The sequence below is a fragment of the Hemibagrus wyckioides genome, linkage group LG01 (genome assembly GCF_019097595.1).
Source record: "Hemibagrus wyckioides isolate EC202008001 linkage group LG01, SWU_Hwy_1.0, whole genome shotgun sequence".
NCBI lineage: Eukaryota > Metazoa > Chordata > Actinopteri > Siluriformes > Bagridae > Hemibagrus > Hemibagrus wyckioides.
Window position 1 is genome coordinate 19,879,185 of NC_080710.1, and position 23,095 is coordinate 19,902,279.

General features: G+C 36.1%; 1 protein-coding gene across 2 annotated transcripts; it reads left to right on the forward strand.

The window, feature by feature from the left end:
- The first annotated feature begins 2,471 nt into the window (after window positions 1-2,471).
- On the forward strand, window positions 2,472-22,995 carry rspo1 (R-spondin 1). Of its 2 annotated transcripts, none has more exons than XM_058402723.1 (7): window positions 2,472-2,768; window positions 2,842-2,909; window positions 6,869-7,444; window positions 11,156-11,347; window positions 14,810-14,953; window positions 16,043-16,255; window positions 21,301-22,995. In XM_058402723.1, the coding sequence occupies exons 3-7, from the start codon at window positions 7,348-7,350 to the stop codon at window positions 21,453-21,455; spliced, it is 801 nt and encodes a 266-aa protein (XP_058258706.1). In that variant the 5' UTR covers window positions 2,472-2,768; window positions 2,842-2,909; window positions 6,869-7,347; the 3' UTR covers window positions 21,456-22,995. The 2 variants fall into 2 exon arrangements, with proteins under 2 accessions (XP_058258706.1, XP_058258696.1); XM_058402713.1 differs by having other exon boundaries at window positions 11,153-11,347; window positions 21,301-22,994.
- Window positions 22,996-23,095: the final 100 nt, after the last annotated feature.

Consider the following 23,095-nt stretch of genomic DNA (forward strand, 5'->3'; position numbering starts at 1 on the left):
ATTGCACTATTTTATACTCACTCACATTTTACATTAGATCAGAGAAAACAGCATTAATCACATCCTGTCAACAACCAGAAATAACAAGAGTCATGTGTGTAATAACAGCACAGCATGTAGTCAACTGTGGCTTCTGTAACATTTAAACATTTAACCATGATGCAAAACTCATGTTATTTATGTATTGAAAGTCATGTGTTCTATGAATAATGCTGCCAGATTTGCCCGAAAAAAAAATTCCTATATTTTTTTGGTCACAATAATACTGCCATAAATAAATGAAATAAAAGCAGCAGTTGAAAGTAGTCCAGTTCTAGGGGGTAACTGTGCACTTTGCAAGCTTGCCTACATTACTACACTACTCAAGGCACCAAATTACATGAGTTCTCTGGAATAGGATAAGAATCTGACATAAGACCTTAGTACATGTGGCCTACAGACTCTATAAAAGTTTGTAATGAGGAGCCAGTAGTAAGCCTGTCTGGTGACTGCTGAAAGCAGATTGGCCAGTAATAGCTGAATTTCTGAATATGTTTCTTGAGTCCAGTGTTACAACTGTAAAACTAAATACTGACATTGAAAATTTAATGTTTTGAGAATTGGTGTTTTCACTGCTCTGAAACACCCAACTCATGGCAGGGTGTTAATTAGCTGATTGGTTGGTTGATTGGCTGATTGCTCTGTCTGTATGGAGATGTTCTCTACATCAATTTCCTCTGTGTACATGTGTGTGTGTGTTTGTGTGTGTGTGTGTATCGGAGAACCTGGTGCTGAAGTGGGTGTGTTCCATTCTTGTGCGTTTTTTTTTTTTAGGACAGGCTGTGTATCTACTAAATATTTGTGGATAAAGAAAATGAAAGAATGAAATACAGCTACAGTTCTTTTTGTGATCCAAACTATTTTTCAACCACTATCTACTGATATAAGAGTAAATCACTAGAAAAGTGCATGGAATTTGCTTCTAATCAGACAGAGCTTTTCTTAAGCTCAAGCTGATAAACTCAAAATAACTACAAAATAACTAAAAACACAAATTGTAAATTATAATGTACAGATTTTTATTATTTAATTATTTCTGTCTGTCTTCCTTTCTAATTTTGAAATAAATCACACAATATCAAGCACTGCTGCATTGTTTAAATGCTGTAGCACCCCCTATTGATGAACACAATACTAACTCTGTGTTTCTCCGTAAGATCTACTGATCCTTTAGGAGGATTTGTGATTTACAGCTGTTTCAACCAAGCCTCTCTTTGAAGTGATAGCCAACTATTTTGTTTACAGTTGTTAATATATTTTTAATAGTTGTTTAACTGTTGATGTCATCCTTTTTAGAATAGCTCAAAATCTGATTGGGCGAAGGTAAAATGGTCAACATTGCAACCTTGTGAAAGTTTGATGCTTTTTTGCCACTATCTGGTAGCTACTACTACTACTACTACTATTATTATTATTATTATTGTTATTATTATTATTATTATTATTTTTATTATTATTTTTATTATTATTACTACTACTACTGTTATTATTATTCAAAAACATCAAAATGACAACAATAATAAAAGGAATAATGCAGAGACAATGTGCAGCATCCTTGTTCTAAAGAAACACATTTGTATAACCCCATGTCATGCGAGGCTAGTTTATATGAATGCAATTCTGTTGTAAACAGTGCAACCTCAGTAACACCGCTGAGCCAGAGCTCGTTAGAGAACTCTCCTGCTCTTTATTAGCCAATGGCACGCACCCTCAACTAAACACACTGAACCGGTGCTAGGATTTCTCAACAACTCTTAAGGAAAGAGGAAATTCATTTGATTATGGGTATGGCCTCTTTGAAGTAGCTCACGAACTTTGAATTATTTTTGACATGGTACAAAATCCAGGTAACAATTTGGAGCCTCTTAATAGAGGGCTGTTATTTCCGACTTTCCAAGTGTGTTATAATCATAGGCTATGTCCAAAATGCACCATATGTTCACATAGTTACCAGACTTTGTTTGGCAAAATCAGTTCGATTTTGATGGAAAAAAAAAACAACTTGCATACTGTGATAGCTTACTAAAGCTTACTAAGGTCAATAGCTGGATATTCTCTTGATCGCTCAAGTCTTTTGCTGTGAATTACACTGAATCAAATAGAAAATTAATAGGTATAAAAATAAAAGAAGTGAGGTTAATCAAATCAGTTTTGTTTTCAATACTCTTGGGTCCAATATGGAACATGATGGAAGACCACATAAAAATCTGAAATCATTTGGACTGTTTCTGTAGGTGGTCAGTGCAAAAATGTGGTTCTTTTTCTCCAATCCACCACAGGAACAGCATTCCACCTATGAGTCCAGTGCTGTTTTTCTCTCTCCTGTGTGTTGTGAATGCGTGTGTGTGCGTGTGCTATAGGGGTGGGGCCAGCTCAGTGATAGAATTGCACTAGATGGAGTTGGATGCAAACTCCCAGAGACAGACAGAGAGAGAGAGAGAGAGAGAGAGAGAGAGAGAGAGAGCAGGCGAGTTAGGCGCTCCACACACAGCTGGATGCTGTCCGGCCTTTTAAAAGGGGATTTATGTGGAGCTTACTTTAGAATGACTACAGAGAACTGCACAATAAACAAGACCTTTTTAGGGCTGTAAACGCAGCTCAATTGAATTAGGAAATAATTGCAAAATATTTATTTTAAAAGGTGATCACTTTTCGATATTTTCGGCACACCTTCCTTAATTGTTCACAGGGGATATCCGACAAGCATCACATTTTTGGGTTCAAAATAGGTAAACCAGCACCAGTGTGATATATTTGTCCCTTTCCAATGTAAAGAGGTAAACTATGTCATTTGAACCCTAGTGAGGATATCCGCACAGACTACACTGAGAACCTGTCTGAGAGAGAATGAGCCTCCCAGCACACAACAGGTATGATGAAATTCAACTTTCTTCTTTCGTATGCATGGAATTTATTTAATCAGAAATGTATCAGGTCTGTGAAAACTGATGTCACGCTTTTGGACAATTTGATAAGGTGCATGCTAGGTCAGATTATACATATTCAATCTCCAAATTTGTAAGAGACCTATAGTCTCTTGAGGTAAATTGTCAGGTTAATCAAATATTGGTGTAAAGTTATGGGATGTTCATTATAATATGTAGGGTATTATTATTATTATTATCATTATTATTATTATTACTATTGAAATTATCCAAACAAGCTTTGTTATAAAATTCAAATTTGGAAATATCATATTCTTGAAATAATAGGTTAATGTTATTAGACACAATGGTATGTGTGTTTGCCTGTTTTGGGGGTTGTGTGTCAAGTTGAAATATGAGACAGCTTAAATGACTCCATCTGAGACTATTAAATATCCTGTTTGTTTTAGGACATGCTCTATAATTTATTCTCCTTTATGAGTTTCGAAGGAGCATGCACATTTAAGGAACAAGAGACTGGGAGCTGAGGATTTATTTTGGCACTATGCACTTGACAGTGTTGATCTGCCTGTTGATAAGAGGAGCTACGAGCTGGAGGACAGAGTTATAACATTCACCTTGGTCTCTCGCTCCCTGCCCTGACCTCAGTGACCAGTGTTTTATTTACTTTTTTTTTTTTCTAGTAAAAGAGTGAACTCTGATGGACAGAGAAATTCTTTGTTTTGCTATTTATTTATTTTACAAATGCATGACACTTTTAGATCATTTTTCTGCGGATAATTCTTTCATGTCATGCGAGTTGGTAACAGTTATCCATCTCTAAATGGCTGTAGGTACATGCTAGGCACTTGACTTTGTAGATGATGGATTAATGTGTATAGTAGCAAAAGCGAAGACAAATAACCTGCACGCCTATCATTTGTGGCGGTTATTATTATAAAAATGAACCACTTGAATGTGTTACATAAGAATATATAAATAATAGTTATAATGAAGGTAAATATTCAGTTTGAATGTTTAAAGTGAAAATATTCAAAAGTAATATCAATGGTAAATCTAATGTGTATTTAGACTTCAAATCTAGCAGGCGTTCACTGGAATTGGCCAAGTCTCTGATTATGATTTTAATAGTTGATTAAGATATTATTAATGTTGATCAAGATAATAAGGATATTTTACTTAGGATATTAAATTCTGATTTCTGTTTTCACCATATTCTCATTGTACTTTAAGCAAAGTTAAGAAGAATAGAATAAGTGAAAGGTTAAAAGAAAAGCATGAGCAATATATGAAAAATACAATCTGCTGTATGTACAGAATAATATATTCAAATAGTACGGTACGTTTAAGGTAACTTTAATACTTTTCCTTTATGTGTCACTATCTGGTTATATATCTTTTAAGAGCAACATCTCAAGCATAACAACAGCAGAGCCAGTATGGCTTTAAAATACCCGTGTGGCTTTTAACATGTCCTACTATTGGGCATAGAACAGGCCAGACATCTACTTCAGTTTGTTCAGTGCTTTATTACTGACTGTGTTTACAGCCTGTTTATTGCCCTGGTCTTTTCATGCATCCGCCTCAGCTTGCTAGTGTTCAGTAAATTATGCAGGTCTGTAATATTTTTGGTGCTGAAATGGAAAATAATGTGTAAGGTCCACAATAAAAAGAAGGCATAGCTGGATCTCTTGGATATGTTAGATTCACTGCACATCCTCTTGCTTTTAGGGCTCATATTATTGCACAGTAGAAAGAATAATTTATTTGTATGCTCTCTTGAAGTCTCTCCCTTGTTGGCAGCTCTCTTTCAATACAACTTAAATAATTAATAAATTAAAAGGACTTACAAAGCGGGCAATTTAATCTCCTGATTGTTGAATGAAGGGTTTCAGTTGCTAGTCTCAGTTTGTTATTTGGGTGAAAGGAGGCAGTGGGGAAGAACGAGACTCCCATCTAGTAGATGCAGAAGCATAGACAGAATAAATTTTAAGAACACCTCAATAAGATGACCACTTGTTCTAAGATGCCGTGAAAGCCTTCTCTAGGCTGCCTTATTAGGAGAGAAATTAACATTATAGTATGACATTTCCATGTAGATAAAATTGTATCTCTCTCTCTCTCTCTCTCTCTGTCTCTCTCTTGCGAAAGTTTAAAGCTATTTATAATCGTGCTGTTTAAATAAATATACATTTTCTTTTAAACCAAATGACCAGTTGGCTTTTTAGATTACTGGAAACTATCTTGCATGATGGGTCATCTCTGGATGTCTCCTTTCTCTTCTAATTCCAAGGCGATGGCATATCCCAGTGTCAGACATGACACATCGCTCCCAATTAATATCTCAAACAGCAGGCTCTGGGAGTTTTTGGCTCATGCTAATAAATATGAGGAAGGTGTTGAAGACATTTGTCTAATATTCATCATCGAAGACAAATAAACATTGAAATACATTCTCAGGGCAGAGCAGAAGTTAGTGTTGTGAAAATGATAGAAATGTAATAGCTTATCCTTAGAGCTCTTCTAAGCTCTTCTAATGGTTGATGTGGGGTATTTTTGTACCTCCGTGTGTGTCCGTATGCAGCTGTGTGTATCTGTGGATGTATGTTGGTCAATGTCTCAGTGTATGTTAACAATCACATTTTTGGCCACACTGCTTTAGGTCAGAGAAAGGGAATGTGGCTTTCTGGCTTGTGTTAAGCACTATTCCACTGGATACGTTTTAGGAAGTAACGTGACATTCCACATTTCTACCACTGTGACGTTCTGTGTGACTTCTCCGAAGTGATTAATCAAAACACCTGCAGGTATAGCAGTATATACAGTGGACCTGAGTTCACTTCAACAATGTGGTTTGAATCTAGTGCGCTATTCGCATGCTACATGTTTCGCATTTTACAGTATAAATTCAAAGTAATAAACATAGCCAGAATGGAAGGAACATTATTAGATATGGTGAAGAAGGTTGCTTGTGACCCCAGTCAACTATACATGAGGAAAAAGACGTCTGTATAATGTTCTATCCTTTAATAGATTTTATGTAATTATGCTCCATATGCTTTCTTGTTAATCATTTTTCACAATGGCTTTTTTTGACTAAGAAATATTTGCCCCATATTAAATTCTGTGGTTTATCATTATTAAACAGAGGCTTAAAACCCTCTTTCTTAATCAAAGGAAATATTCATTATAATGATTGCATTGAAAAAGCCGGTGATTTACAAGAAATCACCATTATGTATTTTAGTATGCTAAGGACCAGAATATGCTTCCTTCAACTTTCAAAACGATGGTATATCCAGAGGAACTGCGCCCTAATATGGCCCTGCTTTTCTAGATACCTCCAGGCATGAAGTGTCTCTTGGACAGTTTCAGACTATTGAAAACTATAAACTAAACTATTGATTTTCACTTGAATTTGAGTGAGAGCTTTTCCAGCTTTCTGTTCCTCTGTTGTAAAGCGAGTGTGGGTTAATTTAATGACTGACTCTTGATGTTTCTGTCTTCATAGTGAAAAAGACATACTTCTGTGTACTCGTGCTTTCCCCTAAAATATTGAGCAAACATGTTTTCTACTCTTGACTTGTTACAGGGCATTGACCAAAAACTATTTATGGCATTTATTTCATGGTGCCACGAATGCTAGACACGAGACACAACGCATCTTTTGCACTAATGTTTAACTGTTTAAGGTTTAGGATGAAAACAAAGCATTATGAAAATATTACATGAAAAATAGATTATAGATTTGGTACTCAAGAGTTTAACTTTGCCTGTCAAATAATACAAATTTATCAGCAAGCTAAACAAGTCACCATTTTCATGGGTGATATTTTGCTATTCCAAATTAAGTAATTAAGTAGTTTCAATGTTCATATCTAATTGTATTTTTCTACCCCTCTACCACTCCACTCTCACCCACTTCCACCTCTCTCCCATGGCAGGGTTTGGCACTGACAGACACGTTGCCACACATAGGAGTGCAGAACCTCTCTCCATTTTTTGGCACTCCCCCTCCTCCTCCCAGCATCTCTAATAAGACACATGCTCCTGGGCTGGGCTGTTCACTCACACCAGCCCTTCCTGGCTTCTGCTGCTACGCACTACACACTCCTTACAGTCCTGCATGGCTTCAAGGGTGGAAGAGCTGTGCCCTTTCTGCTCACACATTCATCATCTCACCGTCTATCTCCACACCTGAGTCCAGCACTGCACCCCTTCTTCCCTCTCATCCTTACCCTCAGCGTTATGGCTTGTGCCGTGGGTGTGTTTGGTTTTGCAGCTGTATTACTCTCTGCCCAAGGAAGGGGAGTCCACAGTGGGCAGTAAACAGATCCACCTGCCTCATCGTAGTAAAGGGGGACACCTCGTCACATCCGTCTTCCTGCAGGGGGAGTGCCAGCACCGCTGGGCAGCAGGGACTATGCAGCTGGGACTGCTGGCACTGGTGGTGGTCTTCCTCAGCTCTATGGGTTACAGTGACAGCCTCAAGATCCCCAGAGGAAGGAGGCAGAGACACAGTAAGTCAACACATCTGCATTACTTTCATTTGCTTTTTTTCCTTGCAGATGGTCTTTCTGTCTGTTTTGTTTGGTTTTTAATTTGAGATTAATGTGCTTTTCTGGAATGACTGGCATAGCAGAGCTTTTGGTTATCAAAAAAGAAATGCTCCATCACTTCAACTAGGATAATATAGAATCATAATATATAATGTATAACTGCTATAAACAGCCTTGTGCACTGTCTCTGTCTCTCATCACAAGGTAGTGGTACAGCACAGAGCTGTATTTGTTAATATAACTGCAGCTTAAGGTAAATATATATTACATTTGTTTATTTTAAACGCATATTGTTTGCTCTCAAGGTTAGTTTGAATTACAATTTTTCCTCTTTAAGTGCTTTGGCTCTGTTAGATTACGTTAAGCTTCTTGTAGTCAGTTAGAGTGTGTATCATTCAGCTAAGTGTTTTCTGATGTATTATTATGAATTGGACAACTTTTCAAAATTTTGTAACATCATGGCCTACAGTACTTGTAATCATATATACATAGATCTGACCCCAGTGTATTTATGAAAATTGTTTCAGATTTTAGTTTAGTTTTTGGCATGATCATGTGCACCTGCAATAAAAGGCTAGGATATAAAACTGTTGAAATGCTAGATTTCAGTTTGAAAAAAGAAAAATGTACCTGCTCCTTACACTGTCAGTGCCTTTGTGTCAAATGAAATGCAAATTCCTGATAAGTGTGAAATTATGTATTGTTAAAAATCAATCGAAGCAAAATATATTACAGTTGGTGCTATATTTCTGAAAAAAATATATTGGTTAATCTCTGTATAAAAGTATAATCCTTGTATAAAACATTTAACCGGTATATAAACTCTCACTAGAGAGTGATAAATATATTAAAAGAATTGCAGCTTAGCAGAACATAGTCTTGCAATACAGCTTCTAAAAATAGGCACTGAAGTACAAATGCATGGAGTGATTTTATGGCTTGTTAATTAACACCATACTTGTCATGTTCCTGACATTACCACAGTGTAATACCAAAGTGTTGGATAATTATTTCCTGCATCACAGAAGTTTACAGAGTGAAATAAATTGTAAGCCATATTCTCTCATGAGGGTCTTGAAACTTAATGCAGCTGACCAACAAGTATGCCTGAAACCCACAATGGCCTTTCTTTTAACATTGTATCATCAAACTGATAAAACAAACGGACAACTGATATTTCACAACTCACTATTCTACTAGCAAATTTTTGTACTTTTGCCAATCTGAAAAAGGCTGAATCAGTGTAACAAAAACATCTCCATTTTATCTGAGTGTTGTGGTAAGAGAACAGGCTGCTTATGTAATTTTGGAAATCATGTCATATACCTTATTTATAGTAGCTGTAAATAAGGCATACAGGGTTTTCCCACATTTGGCTAACTGTGTTCTCTTATTGAGAGGACATTCATTTAAACAAAACATTTCTAGTTGTAAAGGTTAAATACACACCTGTGTTCAAATATTTACCTAAAATCCTAATATTGTTTCAGAAACCTTACTATGTAACCACTAATCATTATTGGTTTCTTATTAAATAAAAAAAGAATGGGACTCCTCCTCATTTTGGATTCTAGCACTTTCACCAAGACGTGATCAGACTTCCACTATTTCAAACAGCTTTCCACACTTGCTGCATTCCTGCAAAACTCTAAGATTTGTGTGCTTTCTGACTTTTGGGCTAGAAATGTCTGTTGTGATGTTCAGCTAAGCTGATTTCTGTTTTTATTTAAGAAGAAATGAGGTTCATATTCCTCCACTCATCATTAAGTCCAGGAGAGTTCAGCAAAAGCACAGAGCTGGGTGTAGATTTATGTTTGGTCAATTAATAGATGTTTATGGATGAAGGTACTCCAAATGTTGTTGGTCATGAAGAGAATATGCTCACATTCCCGGTCTGCCATGAAATAACATCCTTCAGTACAGAGGTGGTCACTGTGGTCTTCCTTTGTATTGTGTTGAGCTAACTGGTATTCCATAAACCCAATCCAAACAGTGATTTCACTGAACCATTTATCATGTTAGTTCCATATTTGTTGTTTCTCCTGAGAGAGTTTTCTTTTTTCTCTTAACTCTGAGGGAGGGAAAGGAATGCAGAAAGAGGAATGCTGTTGTACTTGATGAGGCTCTGGACCAGAAGTGTAAAGGGTCCAGTAGATGATTTAGACTTACTCTTCCAGTTCATATTGATTTGAGAATTCTGAGGCAGGATTCTGAGCTTCATAGGTGAACAGTATGGCTCTTTTAATTGCTATTTTATTATATAGTTTGTTGATAACAGGGCAAGAACCCTATGTCATCTCTGTTTTTTTTATTGAGATGCATGATTTATATTTATGTAATGAATCTTTAGAACACAATGAGGAACCAGGAATATGTTTTACACAGATGTATTCCTAAATCTCCAAGTTTTCAGCACTGCTTTAAACACTTGTAAAGATGAGAAAAATCACAGCAGGTTCCTGTTCGATGTTGAATCAAACTGCTAAAGTCTATCTGTACAACAAAAAATAATATATAACACTCAACATGCCCTAATGGGATGCACCATCCATGTATTTTTGATAAATATTGTGGGATTTTTTTTTTTTTTATTATTCCCAGTACTGACAAAAGTATGGTTTACTGCTTGCATGCAACCCCATGCCATATTGCAGAGGTCACAGTGGGTACAGCTTATTCACAAGGGTTTATTTTTGACGCTTTTACCATCCACTTTATCTTTACTAGACAGACTGCGCAGATGAATTGCACTGAGAGTGTGTATATTTAGAACTGATAGCACACAGAACTGTAAATCAGTGCAGATGACCGTGGTTTTGACAGCAATTGGCCTCAGAAACAGGATGTGCATTTTGTGTAATCATTTATTTATGCTATTGGCTAAAGAGACTAACATTTTTGGACTGTGCTAGAATAGAAACTGCGAGCATGTATGCAGGAAGGATGAATGCGAACATTTGCGTGAGGTTATTCATTTGTGTCAGTTGTCAGGTTCGTGAGTGTTTCTGGAATGACAGGAAACTATATCTAGTGAAATCTCAGAAAAAAAATAATAAAAGTGGTTTGTGATTTCGTCTCTTCCATAAGCATGCCGGTTTTATTACTGGAATTGCTGTGATGGCTGAGTCACTGTGTGTTCACCCGTAAGGAGTGTGATATCAATACCTGATTTGAAGTACACTAGCATGAGATGTTCTTCCAGAAACATGCACGCTTCTATAAAAAAAAAAATCTGTTCAGTGTTTGTGACAGGCTGATTCAAGTAAATAGTGTAAAGAGACTTCAAACAATGTGGTTCTACTGTGGTTCTACTTAAGTGTGTTCTGAGTTGAATTAGCTGCAGACATTAGCATGTGTAACAAGATTAATGACTGCTGTGTTTATTGCCTTGTGCCATAAAGCACCTTTAAGGGAAAAGTGAATGTCTTATACTCCCTCAGAAGTGCTTTAGGCCATGAAGCAATAAACTTGGCAATGATTAATCTTGCTGTTGATTTGTTGCTATGAAAGTTGATGTGAACATAGAAGACTATCTTGTTTTTTATTTGCTTTTTTTTTTTTTTTTAAATTATTTTTCACATTGATGCCTTCAGAATTAGTTAGAATTAGAAATATTAGAATTAATAATGAGGAAACATATTAATATCACTGAATAATATTGTGCCCCAGCAGCTAGTACCGAAGTGCCAGCATCATGCTCCAGTGGCTGTGAAAGCTGCTCCGAATACAACGGATGCACAAAATGTCGACCACGACTTTTCATCCTCCTGGAAAGAAATGACATCCGTCAAACAGGGGTGTGTCTTGCCACTTGTCCTGTTGGATATTACGGCATTCGAAATCGGGACGTAAACAGGTGCACGCGTGAGTATTAGTTTGTTTTTGAAACATTATTCTGGAGAATCTGTCTGATCATTACACAATTAATGGAACATTTAACCTAAGCAGGGTTTAAGCTTGGAGGAGCTAGCAGTAACTGAAAGTCTGCTCCAAAGCTTGTGTTTCCTGCCAACCAGAGCTCCACCAGTGGCATTAAATCAGTGTGTCTTACTGAGCCAGTGATCTGTTTTCTCTTACTTTGTGGGTGAAAAACAGGATTTAGGGGAAGAAATCAAAAGCAAAACACTGGTAGTAACTGTTTGTCTGTCTCTGTAAGGAAGTCGACATCAGTATTTTGCTCTGTAAATACAGAGTTCATGCTAGTTCACCAAACGGACCACATTTTTTTACTCAACAATTTACAACTGTCTATATTTTCAAGCGGATTTGGCTATTCGTTTGATTCTGTCATTCTACTATGTTAATAATAATAATAATAATAATTATTATTATTAATATTATTATTATTACTATTATTATAATTATAATTATAATAAAAAGAAATCAGAGGTCTATGATGTTTTGAGGCTGAATTATTCCCATGTGGAAATGTTTTACTATGATGAAAAAATGTCAGGAAAAAATAGCTGCATGTTGTCCCTAAGAAACAGGTTCATAATAATAACTCATTAAAAAGAGGAAAGAAGAGTCTAATCAAAATGTAATTAAATTCTTCCACCTTTAGGTAAGGGTGTATTTTGATAGCCACTCAGTGTGAAGTGCAGGTTGGACTCATTATATTTTGTTTCTGGAAGAAAATGATGGCTTTTGCCTTACAAAATACGTTCTTGCCTCACGTTACTTAATCTATCTCAGATGTTGGTGTGATTTAGCTATTTTCTAAATGGTCATTAAAGGTAATCTCAATGCAGATGCGGCAGTGAAGGGTATTGCCCGGCAGTGTTTGTGTTTCAAGAAATGAAGCCATGGTCTTTCTCACACTGTAGATAATCACTCTTTTCTTTAATCCTCCATAACAGCAGGGTCTCACAATGGTATTATAAGAATTTCCTTTATCCAGCCCATGAAGTATACAAGTGATTAGGGTTAGGGTGTGGGGTGAATTTAGTTTGTATATTAATCAGTTTAGTTGTATTGAATCCAGAAGAATTATTCAAGTTCTTTACAACATCTGCAAATTGTATGTGAGAGCGGGTAGTCAGATTTTCAAATTGATTTAATATGTAATATTTCATTAATATTTATATGTTAACAATTATGCTTTTTAACTTTAACCACTGTTAAAGTAGAACTAAAAAAATAGATATAAATAATTAAATAAGTAAGAAATAAATAATTTCGTTATTCTGATGGTGTCAAAAGTTAATCTAAAATATGCTTAAAAGACTCATGCTGTTTTGCTGAATTGAGTTAAAGTGCATGTTTGCTTTTCATTTCAGCTCTGCTACTTTCCGTGTTACATTCTCTGGCTCACATGCTTAAATTAAATTAAATTAAATTAAATCGGCTGCTTGTATTGATTCTCTTCTATTAAAATCTAACAAGACAGGTTTTATGCTAAATTTCATGCTACTTTTTTAGTAATGCCCAGACCGTTCAATTCTTAAAGGAATCTTTTATTTAATTAAGATCATAAAACAATCAAGTGCTTTAAACCATTCGCCCTGGTTTACTATTTTCATTCAGACTGTTGGGTACAAGTATGAAACATTACATGACATCAGTGAATTAGACACTGTGCCTCTTGTAATAATTAGATAATAGTGATGGATTGGGAAACATGTTCTAGTATTGTTGGTAAGTGTCTGTTTTTCATTTCCACTGGGATCATAATTGCCCTCTATTTAAATGTAGTTTAGATGTTTGACTACAGATGCTGAGCTTGTTATGACATGGAAGTGCAAGGAGCTGAACACTTCTGATGTGCAGACTTTCAGAATAGATGTGTTTGGTTCACCCCTGCTAGTTTTTAAGAGGGGATGCTTCTAAAAAGGTTTTGGATATTATTTATGGTGAAGCTTAATGCCTACATATCATCTCCCTGGATGAGTGTCACACCCCCCTGCCCCATTTTAAACAATAAATATTCCAGCAACAGTTATTCAACCTGCAAATTTCACATTTCACACATAATGTTTATAGAATAACCTAGCTTCATCTCAGGAAAGGTCAAAATATTTTTTCAGCTCCAACAGTAAATGTCAAGATGAATTCTTATTTCATCTCTTATATGTTTTTGCTATATACTGAAGTCATTTGGGTTTGAGATCAGTGGATGAATGTAGGACAAACAGAACTTCACTTTTACTTCCCTGATATTTACATCAAAATGTATTAAACTGGTTGGCCAGTGAAACAAGAGCAGTTGATGATTAAAACATTGTGAGAGCTTGAAAGAAATCCCCAATTTAAAGAAATATAAAGGTCGTAACACAATACACAAGACACTCATCAGTTATAAGAATCAGAAGATCAGAATAGAATTTGCAAAGGAGTACAGAGATGCTGAGTACAGAGTACAAAAGCTGTAGAACCAAGATAGACCTCTACCAAACTGATGGAAAGGCCAAAAGTGTGGAGAAGTAAAGCATCTGTTCATGATCCAAAACACACAGGCTTATCTGTCGGACACAGTGGAGGTAGTGTAATGGCTTGGGTTCACATGGCTGCTTTAGGAACAAGCTCACTAATCTTTATTGATGATGTAACTCATGATGGTAGCAGCAGAACAAATTTAGAAGTCTACAGAAACATTCTGCTTGGCAATTACGAGAAATGTCTTCAATCTAATTGGAAGAGACTTCCTCATGTAGCAAGACAATAACCCAAATCACACTGCCAACACAACAAAGAACTTCATCAAAGGTTGTAGTCTGGCCAAGTCAATCACCAGATCTGAACCCAATTAAACATGCATTTCAACTTCGGCAAAGAAGGTTGAACAGAGAAATCCCCAAAACAAACAACTGAAAGATGGTGCAGTACAAGCCTGGAAAAGCATCACAAAAGAAGAATGCAACAGTTTGGTGATGTCAGTGGGACGCCAGCTTGATGCAATTTTGCAAGCAAGGGATAAGCTTCCAAATGTTGAGTTATTAACTGTAATTTACTTTAAGGCTATTTCACCTAAAAATTGGGTGGTCTGCCACCAAAGCTACCATGTTCTACGATGTTTGATATCTAGCTGTTAATATCAGGGAATGAAAGCTGAAATTCTAGAAATAATTCTTAATTTAAATAAATCTTATATTAATCTTTTGGCCTTTCTGTCCAGTACTGTATAGAAGTATGTAATTTGAGGACTGCATAGAATATATCTTTGTCCAATACAGAATAGATAGATAGATAGATAGATAGATAGATAGATAGATAGATAGATAGATAGATAGATAGATAGATAGATAGATAGATAGATAGATAGCATGACATAATGAATCATGTAAGCTACTAGACAGGTTTCCATGACTTTATTTCTCTTTCTTTCAGAATGCAAAATAGAAAACTGCGCAGATTGTTTCAGTCGAACATTTTGCGCAAAATGTAAGGAGGGCTTATATTCATACAGTGGCCGGTGTTACCACAGCTGCCCTGAAGGATTAATCACTGTCAACAGCACCATGGAGTGTGTAGGTGAGTGATGCTGTAAATCCAAAAGCTGATTTGCATTTCTAATCATTATATGTATGTTTATTGTATATTCCTCAGCTTGATGCTCTTTAACACACAGATCATTAAATTAACATAAACTAATACAAAGACAAACAAATATACCAGGCTGATTTGATATAGTATGAATACCAATCACATATTTTAACCATTCAGTAAATTCAATTCTCTGAAACTGCGATAAAGATTCTTTCCACAAAATCTTGTTCTGAGTTATAGCTTTGGGAGGACAAAGTACACAGTAGTAGAAGTCATACCACTTTTATATGAGGTGGTATTTGAGATTGGTGGACAATCAAAATGAAACTATTTAAAACATGGGGAAGGTAGACATGGACATTATCAGGGTACACAGAATGAACTTTACTTGGGATTCTCTGGTCTTTCTTTAAGAGCACATCCAACTTGCATTATTTTATAATATCACCTTTCCTTCACTGCAAAGCAATCATGGTATTGGCAAAAGAGCAAGCCTGGTGGAATACTCTGTTCTCTCTTTTTTTTTTCCTGTGGTTTCTCAATCACCAGCAAACGGAACTTTGGAGAGAGGCCTGCTGGATGATAAGAACTTTATTGATTTGTTCTGAAAATTGTTCTGTCATAAGCAAGCAAACCCAGTGCTAATAGTATTACTCTCTGAGACTGAGCTCTGGCTCTTCCAAGATGCTTGGCTTTTAATTCCTAAGGTAACATTTTGGCATCGGCCTGGTGTCTTATCTTAATCAATACTCATGAAAGCCTCAATAAGAACAAATGTTCAAACTTAGTCTGCAATTGAAAACAGCTGAGAATACATGAAAGTCTTAACCGGCGCTTGACAGTGTCTCATAAGGTCAGATAAAAACGAAACCTGCCACAAATAATCATAACAAATTTTTTCTCGTATACTGAAGAGAAATGAGACTGTGAGTGATGTTGGATATTACCAATCTGAATATCTGCCATGAGGTCCTTAGGGTTCACTGATTTGCTTTCCTCAATATTTGCTAGAAAATATTTGCCTCTTAGGAAAAAGGACTTTATGATTCACTTTATCCTTGTTGTTCATTCTAGTGCGATGTGAGCTTGGTGAATGGAGTCCGTGGGGCCCCTGCATGAAGAAAAACAAAACATGTGGTTTCAAAAAGGGCAGCCAAAGCCGTAGAAGAGAGCCTACACAGCCCCCTAGTCCGGCCACCATCAGTGGATCTGCATCTCTTTCTACCTGTGCTCCTGAAACTGAGACACAGAAATGCAGCGTGTCGAAGAGGATCCCCTGTGGAAAGGGTAAACTTGAGGGAGACAGTAGGGCTACGTGACTCACACAAATATGAAGATATGAATTCATTTTTTTTTATGGCCATATTTAAGAATGAGCCCTGGCTTCCCCAGTCAAAGGAAATATTTGCTTTCTGAAACTCTAAGAGACGTCAAATATATATCTGTTAGCAGTCAAAGCATGTAACCATGGCAACCTCCACAAGAACCCACAAGTATCCAAAGCAAAATTCTTTTCCATATAATGGGATAGAGTAATAGAATATTTTTACACGCTGTAAACTGGGCACAGCATCCATAATTTGTGAATATAAATGGTAAGCAAGCTGCAATACAAATTATGATTCTGTAAGAATAAGCTCTTATTTCACTGTTTTCAAAGAGATCAACAATATGTTGCTAAACTATTTAAACCTAAAAGCAATTTTTTATGTAACTTATTTCTCAATTCTCCTTTAAACAGAATCCTTAAATCACCTTTATTGCATATCAGAAACAAAAACATGTTTCCATCATTTTCCACCAGATAGCTGATTTATACTTTGGGCATAAGGAAAAGATATTTTGCATTTATATGAAAAATAGCACCTTTAATTGGTCGGTTTGATGAAATAACAAACAATAACGTGCCAGCCTTATGCGTCAACACTTTTACAGAGGGCGCTCTGATGTCTGAACTGTTTATTAACTCATAACTTTTGCTAGACCACTCATTAACACGTAGCGCACTAGACTCCAGCATTACATAAGTTTCTTTCTCTTACTTCTTGAGGGCTGAGGAGCATGTTCTTCTTCAGGAGAGCAGTAGGCTCCACGCTCTACCGGATATGACAGCACCATCTGAGAAATGAAAGGCAAATTTACACTGCATGACACCCTCATCGTGGAAAGAATTTCAACCTTGGGTCCATAAGAATAATTAACAGTGAAATATTATAAACTACCCCATAAAAGTGTTACACTGCCTGCCAAATTTTTACTTGACTACTTGTCGGAAAGAGAGTGGTAAGAGACAGGGCCATGTTGCTCAGATGGGGCTTGACATTTTTTTTTTTTTTCAGTTATTCTTTAAAAAAATATAATGTTCTGATATGGTATGTTAGAGCTGTGTCTGTAGTTTCCCTCTCTCTGTTTCTCAATCTCACATTTTACCCAGGCTTGTGGTGTGAATATGGGAGAAATCATTCTGTTCCGTAAATTAATGTGTAGATTTTTCATGTGTGTAAATGTGCACCATGTGTTAAATTAGCAAGGCTGTGAATACATCTGCTACAATTGGCCGACATGGCTGCTGTAAAAATCACAGGGGGGCAGCTCTTGTATAACATCGGTGATTTACTGGTCTGCAGATCTCACGCTTTGTGTCGATTTGGCTGAGCTCTAACTCTTTTCCCTCCCTTTTCCTGTAGCTTAATAAATAGGTTTGCACGAAAACAGAATTTGCTGAGCGAGTCATTGCCTTTGTCAGGCACCAGTGTTTAGGTTGGATTGAGGGGAGCTGTAATCACTGCTGTCATAAATAAACAGAGCCCCATTAGTGCTTTATCAGAGGTGAGCTAATGACTGTCCTACATGCTAAGCCTGAGGTTAGGATTCCACTCCTGCTTAGTGATGGGGGACTTGCTTTCTTTAAGCATGCAGTAATAGCATGCAAATAATCATTATACAAATCTAACACGGGGGCGTATTGGGAACTTATTCCTACTAAATTCCTTTTCTGCGTAGGAGTGTTTTCTACAGCATGAAAAATATTATTGCAGAGACCCAATTAATCTCGAATAAGTTAGGCAAAACCACACGTAAATGCCTGGAACTCTTCAGGTTAGCGAATCTGCAGGAAAGTAGCCCAAATAATCACACGCAATGTCTAATTGTTTCATTTTGTGCCAGTCCCTTGTTCTACAATCATAAGTAATTCACATTATTATGGATTTTGTTGCAAGAGTCAAACTCTATTATACTGTTAAATGTTTAGAAGTGTGCTGCCAATATAAGCCTTTAAAAAGAAGCTGATTAGACCCTGAGAGTATGAGATCACTATAATGTTTAGTGAAGTTCCTACCATGAAATGATAGACACTAAAGGTTATCATTTTTAAATGTTAGCGTGCATATTTATTGAGCAACAGATTGTGTTATAGTCGGAATATTTTTATTACATTGCAAAAATATTAATTTCACAAAACCTTGACAATCATACAAGAACACAGTGAACGCAGTGGACCATATTCAGAGCTGGTCCAAAAGTTATGTCAATATTTATGCGGGAAAAGTTACATGTATTTAGAAATGAGTTAAGCAACTGCTTAAGTCTGAGTGCACCTTTGAGATTATGCAAATTACCTGCCAGGGTTTTCTTGAGTAGAAGCATCTGAGAATTTCAGTAGCGTCTAGAACACCAGCTTTCAACACAAGTACTTGCCTTTATGTCGGAAAAAAATCACAGATATTTCATTAAATCATCGTTTGTTTTATTGCTATCAAATACTACTAAAATGCATAAAAGCAAGAGGACTGGCACCTTCACCACGGTGCCCAGTGTTCCCATGATGAATGAATGACTGAATAAATGATTGATAATGACAAGAGACAATTTAAAAATAACAACATGATATATGAATGAAAAAATAACAATGGAATTAATATCTAATTGTTGTCTCGTATATTGGCAGCACTTTTCCAGCATATTGTTTCAATCAAATTCTGAAACAAAGAAAGCTGACTGTAGTGATTCATGAAAGATCAGGGCATTTTTAAAGACATTATAAAGATGCGATTTTTTCCTATAAAAGATTTATAAAATGTTCATATGCAGGAAATAAGAGTAAAAATATGTGTTGGTCTAGAAAAACCTTCATATTTTTGACAAGTGAATGTTTTTAATTTTGACAATGTCTGATATATAAAGTTTCCAAAACTTTCTTGAACTGAGATAGATGTGTGTTCACTTAAGCCGGAAGGAAAATGATGCTATGACAGTCTGGATACCCGCAAAAAGTTATAAAGAGAAAATTGCAGTGATGATATGCATGTAATTCAATATACAATAAATAAGATAATATTTCATATTAACTGATCTTCAGTAAACCGGAGGAAAAGTACAAGTCAGAGAATAGCTTCCTAACAGGAAATGAAAGCCTAAAGTCAATGGAATTTTGGATAGAATAGAATTCTGCCAATGATGTAATGTATATGAATGATACAGTCTGGCTGTTCTGTCTAAGCATCAACTATTGGCAGAATAAAGAGATGTGAAAAATAGCCAAATTGTAACTGGATCTTAAATTTGCAAACAGTTTTTATATATATAGACAATAAAATATTTGATGATATATGTTCAATTTACATATTGAATTGAGATGATTCAAACTTTTTTCTCATGAATTATGTGTGGCAGTCTGGAAAAAATAGTTGGAGGCTGTGGTAGATAAATTCTGCCAAAAAGACCATTTCGTGCCAAAATAGAGATTTTTCACATATAACATATTTTGACAGCTCAGATTTCTGAAACCAAAAAATTATTTCACCAAAACAACCATGGAAGTGTTTTTCATTTACTTTTTAAACTTTCCTGAGCTATCTTCTTACACGTGTTCATGCTGTGTAAGGAACCAATTTAACAACCGCAGTGGTAAAGATATCTAAGAACTTGCTAAGTGTGATTTTTTTTTTCCACAGTACATGACATGCTTTAATAATGTTTGAATAGCTATATGGTGTAGTGAAATATAGATCTAACCAATTTAGGTTGTAATTAGATAACTGCTGTCAAAATATCTGTACTGCGGTGGGAATGGAATAAATAAATGTGTTTTTTCCCCTTTTCACTTTTGACTCAATACATGACAAAGAGAAATATATATTGCAGATCAGGGATACATCCAGGTTTCAAAATGAATGTATACATCAAGGACAAATATCCACAAATATCAATTAATTATGGAGACTTATGTGTTTATATAAATATAAAGCACAAATCTAAAATAGTACCCAAAGACATTCAAGCTTTATGTCCTTATCACTGAGAGAACTTGGTAAACTTGGTGCTTATATAGTGGTTTTGTAAAAACCATTCCCCACCACCAAAGTCAGCAGACTGCTATCAAGACACAGAACAGACAAAGTTTTTTTGGCTATTTGCAGTATAAGGCCTTAAGATGAACAGTACACCGGGCTGAGGAGGACAGAGTGGCTGTAAGGCTCATGTCATCAAACATGGAGTAAATGCTCTCCAGCCCCATATGAGTGTTGACTTGGTTTCCAAGGAACATCTAGAATCACAACACTAACTTCATAACAAACATCAGTCAGCACAGAGGCCCTGACTTCCCTTTACAGTAGTGCTGGTGAGGCTGAGGCCTGTGCTCCTTTTCCACTCCTTTGTATTTGACTATATTGTGACTGAGGTGATTCTTGGATCCTAACCAGCCTGGTTCAGATGTTACATAGTGCATATGAGTCTGCTTCTACATGTATGACTTCTGAACCCCACTGTAATAACATTTAAAACAGTTAATCTCAGACCTGTTGAATATCCTACAATATCATAATCAGGCCTTTCATCTGTGACTTTTCACTTTCATACTTGGTGTTATTTTCCCTTTCTGACCCTATGACTGCTACACCTTCTAATGGATGTTTGTACTGATGAAGTGGTTATGTGCTTAAAATAAGTGACAGATGCATACACACACAAGGCTTTGTTGAGAGAGTGTGAGAAGGAGGACTGTTGGGAAAGCAGCTCAGCTCTAGTGCAGGGTATTAGGGTGTCAGGTTCTTGATAGTTATTCTCAGGGCCACATTTATGGCTTATAGGCAGGCTGCTGTTGTATGTCCGCTGTCGACTTTGAGCTGTGCTGTCTTGCATCATGATGGCATTTAGAAACTGCGGTGTGCTCTTGCTTTAGAAGCAAAGTTGATTAAAGTAAAAATATGTGGAAAAATGTCATGGTTAATTAGTCTCATGCTTGATTAATATAAAGTTGTTTAAAATAAATTGAGGAAGTAGTAACTTCAGTGCTCTGAGTTTTTTTTTTTTTTGCTTGTCTTAATCAGGAGACAAGGGGACAACGCCTAAGAACCAAGGAACATTAAATGGCAAGAACCGTGGCCGGGACTCAAAGGAAAGTAATAAAGGTGGAGGCAAGAGGAAAAAAGGCCAAAGTCCGGCTACTACTGTTCCATCAATGATAACAAGCACCATCACTTGACCTGACAGTGGCATATGGTGGGCTAAAAGATGGAAAGAAGATGGTCCACCCTGAAAGGCTGCTGAGTGTTACTTCACTGTGACGCTATCAGACTGATGTTGAAAAGGATTAATACTGCTGCTGCACATTCATGAAAATGCTCAAAGGGAACTGGAGGATTGCTGCAATAAGTAATAAAGTGTGTACTGTTTATGTTAGACATAAGGAAAAGATGTTTCTTCGTGCAACTGGAAGCACTTTGAAAGACTGCCCTTATGAAGGATCGTTCTATTTTAAACAGTGTTTTGTGGCTGAAATGCTTTGTATGTCCTGCTTTTATATTTGACTACAGACTTCTATGCCCACATTATGAAAGACACTTCAAGTGAGCCCTTCCTTCCATTTGCTGACTTATGCACATTTACAGCACATTAGCCTGTTGCTCTTTTCCAAATCTTACAACATTTCATTTTCTAGTGTTGGCTCTGCTTTATTATGTGAAAGGTACCAATCAGAAGCAGAAACTGATATACTTTTTTTCTCTTTATATTCTTGTTCTATAATGAAACCAAAGCAAATCACTGGAACTAATTTCTGTTTTTTTTTAATGTTAAACATTCTTTTTTTTCTTTTCTTTTTTTTATATCTTTGGACAAAATGATTAAAAATTAGCAACAATATATTTCTAAAGATGAACAAACATAATCCTTGGTTTCTTCAACAAAGCTATTAATTTTTCACTTATAGCTGTTTATGAATAACGAAAGGCTGATCAAAGAGAACAATAAGCCACACAAATAGAGTAATGAATGTATATTTGATTTGGCTGGGAGCACTGAGCTGTGTTTGTGTTCAGACAGAATGATGGATAAACATTGTGTGAATGTGTAGAAGATTTTGTGAGGAATTGCGTGTAACGCACACCTGTGTCGGGTCAGACTATGGGTGTGAGTGTGTGTATGTGTGTGTGTGTGTGTGTGAGAGAGAGAGAGAGAGAGAGAGAGCAGGCATTAAGAACATTGTATGAGCACATTATTTCACTAGCCTTTACATACAGTACAGCAATCTACATACCACATGTCTCATCAGTTATTATACATATCTTTACAACAGGTTCTGCTATATTTAACAAATACTCCATAGAGTTCATAATATACAGCACTATCAGAAAGGGCAATGCTCTAGCACATAAGTGATGCATTTCTACTTACACTGACAGTTTGTGTAGCAAATTTTGACACAAGAATACTTACTTCTTCAGTAGGTATCAAGCATGGACATTCCTGATGTGGTGTCTTACTGAAATGGTCTACTTCAGTGTATGTTGATCATGATTACTTAATACAATATGAATACAATATACTGTATGTTATTGTATATCTTATTATTTGAAATTCCTGCATAAAATAAATTCTAGATATTACTTTTTGCAAGATCACAGTCTTTAAGCCTTCTCATTCTGCATGACCACAGACACATCCAGCTTCCTTCTTAGCACATTCTGGATTCTAATTCTAAATCTAACGATAATATTTAAACCATTAAACATATCAGTTTGGGAAAATTTAATTTTGTACTACATTTCAAAACAATTGATAATAAATATTATTCTCATTATTCCCATTGTTGAACAGTTTGTATACCATATACATCAAAATCCT